This window comes from Scyliorhinus canicula, chromosome 5 (genome assembly GCF_902713615.1).
Source record: "Scyliorhinus canicula chromosome 5, sScyCan1.1, whole genome shotgun sequence".
Lineage (NCBI taxonomy): Eukaryota > Metazoa > Chordata > Chondrichthyes > Carcharhiniformes > Scyliorhinidae > Scyliorhinus > Scyliorhinus canicula.
Window position 1 is genome coordinate 228,108,947 of NC_052150.1, and position 8,397 is coordinate 228,117,343.

General features: G+C 55.0%; 1 protein-coding gene across 1 annotated transcript in view; it reads left to right on the forward strand.

Moving 5' to 3' along the window:
- Positions 1-5,669, forward strand: part of LOC119965713 (maestro heat-like repeat-containing protein family member 1) — a 57,024-nt gene extending 51,355 nt beyond the window's left edge. Inside the window, exons 16-19 of the mRNA XM_038796474.1 lie at positions 316-420; positions 2,721-2,856; positions 5,139-5,251; positions 5,499-5,669. Coding sequence (XP_038652402.1) covers positions 316-420; positions 2,721-2,856; positions 5,139-5,251; positions 5,499-5,669 — 525 coding nt within the window. The remainder of the gene's footprint in view (positions 1-315; positions 421-2,720; positions 2,857-5,138; positions 5,252-5,498) is intronic.
- The last annotated feature ends 2,728 nt before the right edge of the window (positions 5,670-8,397 follow it).

The window sequence follows — 8,397 nt, forward strand, 5'->3', positions numbered from 1 at the left end:
TGTCGCCGCCCCCCCTCCCTCTGTCGCCGCCCCCCCCTCCCTCTGTCGCCGCCCCCCCTCCCTCTGTCGCCGCCCCCCCCTCCCTCTGTCGCCGCCCCCCCTCCCTCTGTCGCCGCCCCCCCTCCCTCTGTCGCCGCCCCCCCTCCCTCTGTCGCCGCCCCCCCCCCTCCCTCTGTCGCCCCCCCCCCCCCCCTCTGTCGCCGCCCCCCCTCCCTCTGCCGCCGCCCCCCCTCCCTCTGCCGCCGCCGCCCCCCTCCCTCTGTCGCCGCCCCCTCCCTCCCTCTGTCGCCGCCCCCTCCCTCTCTCTCCGTCCAGCATATTGAAGGTTGGATCACATCGAGTAAGGACTGGGAACGAGAGCGTGCGGTGATTACCACCTCCAAACTGCTGCTCTTCTACTTGGAGAAGCTGAATGTTCGAGTAAGTCCTGTTGCTCACTGGGACACAGTATAAATCACAGAGTTCCTGTATTAATCCCCAATCAGACACTGGGATACAGTATAAATCACAGAGATCCTGTATTAATCCCCAATCAGACACTGGGATACAGTATAAATCACAGAGATCCTGTATTAATCCCCAATCAGACACTGGGATACAGTATAAATCACAGAGATCCTGTATTAATCCCCAATCAGTCACTGGGATACAGTATAAATCACAGATCCTGTATTAATCCCCAATCAGACACTGGGATACAGTATAAATCACAGATCCTGTATTAATCCCCAATCAGACACTGGGATACAGTATAAATCACAGAGATCCTGTATTAATCCCCAATGAGTCACTGGGATACAGTATAAATCACAGAGATCCTGTATTAATCCCCAATCAGACACTGGGATACAGTATAAATCTCAGAGATCCTGTATTAATCCACAGACACTGGGGTGCAGTATAAATCACAGAGATCCTGTATTAATCCCCAATCAGTCACTGGGATACAGTATAAATCACAGAGATCCTGTATTAATCCCCAATCAGCCACTGGGATACAGTATAAATCACAGATCCTGTATTAATCCCCAATCAGTCACTGGGATACAGTATAAATCACAGAGATCCTGTATTAATCCCCAATCAGACACTGGGATACAGTATAAATCACAGAGTTCCTGTATTAATCCCCAATCAGCCACTGGGATACAGTATAAATCACAGATCCTGTATTAATCCCCAGTCAGACACTGGGATACAGTATAAATCACAGATCCTGTATTAAACCCCAATCAGACACTGGGATACAGTATACATCACAGATCCTGTATTAAACCCCAATCAGACACTGGGATACAGTATAAATCACAGATCCTGTATTAATCCCCAATCAGTCACTGGGATACAGTATAAATCACAGATCCGGTATTAATCCCCAATCAGACACTGGGATACAGTATAAATCACAGAGATCCTGTATTAATCCCCAATCAGACACTGGGATACAGTATAAATCACAGAGATCCTGTATTAATCCCCAATCAGACACTGGGATACAGTATAAATCACAGAGATCCTGTATTAATCCCCAATCAGACACTGGGATACTGTATAAATCACAGAGATCCTGTATTAATCCCCAATCAGACACTGGGATACAGTATAAATCGCACAGATCCTGTATTAATCTACAATCAGACACTGGGATACAGTATAAATCACAGATCCTGTATTAATCCCCAATCAGACACTGGGATACAGTATAAATCACAGATCCTGTATTAATCCCCAATCAGACACTGGGATACTGTATAAATCACAGATCCTGTATTAATCCCCAATCAGACACTGGGATACTGTATAAATCTCAGAGATCCTGTATTAATCCACAGACACTGGGGTGCAGTATAAATCACAGAGATCCTGTATTAATCCCCAATCAGACACTGGGATACAGTATAAATCACAGAGATCCTGTATTAATCCCCAGTCAGTCTAACTACAATCAGCAATCTAACCCCGTGCTGTACCTGTCCTGGGAGTGTTTGATGGGGACAGTTTAGAGGGAGCTTTACTCTGTATCTAACCCCGTGCTGTACCTGTCCTGCGAGTGTTTGATGGGGACAGTGTAGAGGGAGATTTACTCTGTATCTAACCCCGTGCTGTACCTATCCTGCGAGTGTTTGATGGGGACAGTGTAGAGGGAGATTTACTCTGTATCTAACCCCGTGCTGTACCTATCCTGCGAGTGTTTGATGGGGACAGTGTAGAGGGAGATTTACTCTGTATCTAACCCCGTGCTGTACCTGTCCTGGGAGTGTTTGATGGGGCAGTGTAGAGGGAGCTTTACTCTGTATCTAACCCCGTGCTGTACCTGTCCTGGGAGTGTTTGATGGGGACAGTGTAGAGGGAGCTTCACTCTGTATCTAACCCCGTGCTGTACCTGTCCTGGGAGTGTTTGATGGGGACAGTGTAGAGGGAGCTTTACTCTGTATCTAACCCCGTGCTGTACCTGTCCTGGGAGTGTTTGATGGGGACAGTGTAGAGGGAGCTTTACTCTGTATCTAACCCCGTGCTGTACCTATCCTGGGAGTGTTTGATGGGGACAGTGTGGATGGAGCTTTACTCTGTGTTGTGAGATGCAGTGCTCTGTCTCTGTACTGGAGTGTGAGAGATGAGGCTGGTGTTTCCGGAGTTGTGTAATGTAGTTGTCGAGTGTGATTGAATTGTGCTGTGATCGAGCTCTTCTCCCTAACTCTCCCTCCCCTCTGTCCTCGTAGACAATGGTTTCCTTCCACAATTTGGGGGCCCTGATTGGTCGGTTGGTTCCACGATGCACAGACCCTCTGGTGACGGTCCGGCAGAATGCGGTGGACTGTCTGCACACACTGCTCTGCATCCAAATGCGCTACGCTGGTGAGTCTTACTGTGGAGAGGTGGGACACAGGTGCTGCACTCGTGCATTGATAGATGGTGCTGCGCCGGCGGCGGCTGCGCTCTGCGATGGTGCTGCTTTGGTTGTGGCTCTGCACTGCAATGGTGCTGCACCAGTGCTGGCTGTGTGCTGTGATGGTACTGCACCAGTGCTGGCTGTGTGCTGTGATGGTACTGCACTAGTGCTGGCTGTGCCCTGAAATGGTGCTGCTCCAGTGCTGGCTGTGCGCTGCAATGGTACTGCACCAGTGCTGGCTGTGTACTGTGATGGTGCTGCTCCAGTGCTGGCTGTGCGCTGTGATCGTGCTGCACCGGTGCTGGCTGTGTGCTGCAATGGTACTGCACCAGTGCTGGCTGTGCGCTGTGATCGTGCTGCACCGGTGTTAGCTGTGCGCTACGATGCTGCTGCACCAGTGCTGGCCGTGTGCTGCGATGCTGCTGCATCGGTGCTAGCTGTGATGGCGCTGCACTGGTGCTGGCTGTGCGCTGTGATGGTGCTGCACCGGTGCTGGCTGTGCGCTGTGATGGTGCTGCAGCTGTGCTAGCTGTGATGGTGCTGTACTGGTGATGGCTGTGCGCTGTGATGATGCTGGCTGTGCGCTGCGATGCTGCTGCACGGGTGCTGACTGTGTGCTGTGATGCTGCTGCACCGGTGCTGGCTGTGCGCTGTGATGGTGCTGCACCGGTGCTGGCTGTGCGCTGCGATGGTGCTGCACCGGTGCTGGCTGTGCACTGCGATGGTGGTGGCGGTGCGCTGCGATGCTGCTGCACCGGTGCTGGCAGTGCGCTGCGATGGTGTTGCACCGGTGCTGGCTGTGTGCTGTGATGCTGCTGCACCGGTGCTGGCTGTGCGCTGCGATGGTGCTGCACCGGTGCTGGCTGTGTGCTGTGATGCTGCTGGACCAGTGCTAGCTGAGATGGTGCTGCACCGGTGCTGGCTGTGTGCTGCGATGCTGCTGCACGGTGCTAGCTGTGATGGTGCTGCACTGGTGCTGGCTGTGCGCTGCGATGCTGCTGCACCGGTGCTAGCTGTGCGCTGTGATGGTGCTGGCTGTACGCTGCACTGGTGGTGGCTGTGCGCTGCGATGGTGCTGCACTGGTGGTGGCGGTGCGCTGCGATGCTGCTGCACCGGTGCTGGCTGTGTGCTGTGATGGTGCTGCACCAGTGCTGGCTGTGCGCTGTGATGCTGCTGCACCGGTGCTGGCTGTGCACTGCAGTCAAGCTGGCTGTGTGCTGTGATGGGGCTGCACTGGTGGTGGCTGTGCGCTGCGATGGTGCTGCACCGGTGCTGGCTGTGTGCTGTGATGCTGTTGCACCGGTGCTGGCTGTGCGCTGTGATGGTGCTGCACCGGTGCTGGCTGTGCGCTGCGATGCTGCTGCACGCTGCAGTGAAGCTGGCTGTGCTCTGCAGTGGAGCTGGCTGTGTGCTGTGATGCTGCTGCACCGGTGCTGGCTGTGTGCTGTGATGGTGCTGCACCAGTGCTGGCTGTGTGCTGTGATGGTGCTGCACCAGTGCTGGCTGTGTGCTGCGATGCTGCTGCACTGGTGCTGGCTGTGCGCTGCAGTGGAGCTGGCTGTGCACTGTGATGGTGCTGCACCGGTGCTGGCTGTGCGCTGCGATGCTGCTGCACCGGTGCTGGCTGTGCGCTGCAGTGGAGCTGGCTGTGCGCTGTGATGGGGCTGCACTGGTGCTAGCTGTGCGCTGTGATGGTGCTGCACCGGTGCTGGATGTGCGCAGTGATGGTGCTGCACCGGTGCTGGCTGTGCGCTGCGATGCTGCTGCACCGGTGCTGGCTGTGCGCTGCAGTGGAGCTGGCTGTGCGCTGTGATGGTGCTGCAGTGGAGCTGACTGTGCGCTGTGATGGGGCTGCACCGGTGCTGGCTGTGCGCTGTGATGGTGCTGAACCGGTGCTGGCTGTGCGCTGCAGTGGAGCTTGCTGTGCGCTGCAGTGGAGCTGGCTGTGCGCTGTGATGGTGCTGCACCGGTGCTGGCTGTGCGCTGCAGTGGAGCTGGCTGTGCGCTGCAGTGGAGCTGGCTGTGCGCTGTGATGGTGCTGCACCGGTGCTGGCTGTGCGCTGCAGTGGAGCTGGCTGTGCGCTGCAGTGGAGCTGGCTGTGCGCTGCAGTGGAGCTGGCTGTGCGCTGCAGTGGAGCTGGCTGTGCGCTGCAGTGGAGCTGGCTGTGCGCTGTGATGGTGCTGCACCGGTGCTGGCTGTGCGCTGCAGTGGAGCTGGCATGTTTTAATTCTCTTTCCCGTTGCCAGGCTTTGCTCCCGATCACACGGATGAATCATTAGTGCGACTGAAAAATCTTCAAAGTGGGCTGCACCAATCAGATAGCCAGCTGCTGTTCCGCACGTGCTCCGAGATTGGGCAGGTTGGTGTCCGGGAGCGGGAGAGGGGCTGCATGTGTATGTGGGCATCCCCTCCCCCTCACTCCTCCTTCCCCCTCTCCCCCCTCATTCCTACTCCCCTCCTCTCCCCCTCCCCCTCACCACTCCTCTCCCCCTTGCTTCCCCTCGCACCCCCTTGCTCCCCCTTGCTCCCTGTCCCCCTTCGCTCCCTTTCGCCTGCCGTCCCTCGTTCACCAATGCTGAATGAGTTGTTGTCTTATTTGTTTTCAGGTGATTGCCAAGTCCCTCCCCCAGGACCAGCTCAGCATTCTGCTCTTCATGCTTTTCGAGGGTCTCGCTGACCCCCAGTCTCACTGTTCCAGCGCTGCCTCAGTTATTATCAACACCCTCGTCAGGCTGAGGGGCAATGGCCTCGGAGACCAGGTTAGTGACAACCGGTAACCGAGTTAGTGATCGGGACATCCCATAACCGGGTTAGTGACCAGGACAACCGGTAACCGGGTTAGTGACCAGGACATCCGGTAACCAGGTTAGTGACCAGGACATCCGGTAACCGGGATAGTGACCAGGACATCCGGTAACCGGGTTAGTGACCAGGACATCTGGTAACCGGGTTAGTGACAAACGGTAACCGGGTTAGTGACCAGGACATCCGGTAACCGGGTTAGTGACCAGGACAACCGGTAACCGGGTTAGTGACCAGGACAACCGGTAACCGGGTTAGTGACCAGGACAACCGGTAACCGGGTTAGTGGCCAGGACATCCGGTAACCGGGTTAGTGACCAGGACAATCGGTAACCGGGGAAGTGACCAGGACAACCGGTAACCGGGTTAGTGACCAGGACATCCGGTAACCGGGTTAGTGACAACCGGGATAGTGACCAGGACAACCGGTAACCGGGTTAGTGACCAGGACATCTGGTAACCAGGTTAGTGACAACCGGTAACCGGGATAGTGACCAGGACATCCGGTAACCGGGTTAGTGACCAGGACATCTGGTAACCGGGTTAGTGACAACCGGTAACCGAGTTAGTGACCAGGACATCCGGTAACCAGGTTAGTGACCAGGACAACCGGTAACCGGGTTAGTGACCAGGACATCTGGTAACCGGGTTAGTGACCAGGACAACCGGTAATCGGGTTAGTGACCAGGACATCCGGTAATCTGGTTAGTGACCAGGACATCCGGTAACCGGGTTAGTGACCAGGACATCTGGTAACCGGGTTAGTGACAACCGGTAACCGAGTTAGTGACCAGGACATCCGGTAACCAGGTTAGTGACCAGGACAACCGGTAACCAGGTTAGTGACCAGGACAACCGGTAACCGGGTTAGTGACCAGGAAATCCCCTAACCGGGTTAGTGACCAGGACATCTGGTAACCGGGTTAGTGTGCAGGACAACCGGTAATCGGGTTAGTGACCAGGACATCCGATAATCGGGATAGTGACCAGGACATCCGGTAATCGGGATAGTGACCAGGACATCCGGTAACCGGGTTAGTGACCAGGACATCTGGTAACCGGGTTAGTGACAACCGGTAACCGAGTTAGTGACCAGGACATCCGGTAACCAGGTTAGTGACCAGGCCATCCCATAACCGGGTTAGTGACCAGGACATCCCGTAACCGGGTTAGTGACCAGGACATCTGGTAACCGGGTTAGTGACCAGGACATCTGGTAACCGGGTTAGTGACCAGGACATCCAGTAACCGGGTTAGTGACCAGGACATCTGGTAACCGGGTTAGTGACAACCGGTAACCGGGTTAGTGACCAGGACAACCGGTAACCGGGTTAGTGACCAGGACATCCGGTAACCGGGATAGTGACCAGGACATCCGGTAATCGGGTTAGTGACCAGGACATCCGGTAACCGGGATAGTGACCAGGACATCTGGTAACCGGGTTAGTGACAACCGGTAACCGGGTTAGTGACCAGGACATCCGGTAACCGGGTTAGTGACCAGGACATCCAGTAACCGGGTTAGTGACTAGGACATCTGGTAACCGGGTTAGTGACAACCGGTAACCGGGTTAGTGACCAGGACAACCGGTAACCGGGTTAGTGACCAGGACATCCGGTAACCGGGATAGTGACCAGGACATCCGGTAATCGGGTTAGTGACCAGGACATCTGGTAACCGGGTTAGTGACAACCGGTAACCGGGTTAGTGACCAGGACAACCGGTAACCGAGTTAGTGACCAGGGCATCCGGTAACCAGGTTAGTGACCAGGACATCCGGTTACCGAATGTAACTGGGTTAGTGACCAGGCCAACCGGTAACCGGGATAGTGACCAGGACAACCGGTAACCGGGTTAGTGACCAGGACATCCGGTAACTGAGTTAGTGACCAGGACAACCGGTAACCGGGTTAGTGACCAGGACAACCGGTAACCGGGTTAGTGACTTGGACATCTGGTAACCAGGTTAGTGACCAGAACAACCGGTAACAGAGTTAGTGACCAGGACAACCGGTAACCGGGGGTTAGTGACCAGGACATTCGGTAACCAGGTTAGTGACCAGGACAACCGGTAGCCAGGTTAGTGACCAGGACATCTGGTAATCAGGTTAGTGACCAGAACAAGTGGTAACCGGGTTAGTGACCAGGTCAACTGCTAACCGGGTTAGTGACCAGGACAACTAGTAGCTGGGTTAGTGACCAGCACAACCAGTAACCATGTTAGTGACCAGCAGAACCAGTAACCAGGTTAGTGACCCAGACAATCAGTAACCGGGTTAGTGACCCAGACAACCAGTAACCAGGTTAGTGACCAGGACGACCGGGTTAGTGGGAGACTGGGCCAATCAGTAACTGGGATATACACCAGGACATCCAGTAACCAGGTCAATGCGGTACAGCATGAGTGAGTAACTAGCAGTGAATGGAGCACAGTGTCCAGCTAACCAGGTTAATGAAGGAATGTGACCCAGATGTGTTTCTCTTTCCCAGATGTGTCTGCGTCGGGGTTTCGAGTTGGTTATTTTGGGCTGTGCTCCTTGTTTAGCACAGGGCTAAATCGCTGGCTTTGAAAGCAGACCAAGGCAGGCCAGCAGCACGGTTCAATTCCAGTGCCAGCCTCCCCGAACAGGCGCCGGAATGTGGCGACTAGGGGCTTTTCACAGTAACTTCATTTGAAGCCTACTCGTGACATTAAGCAATTT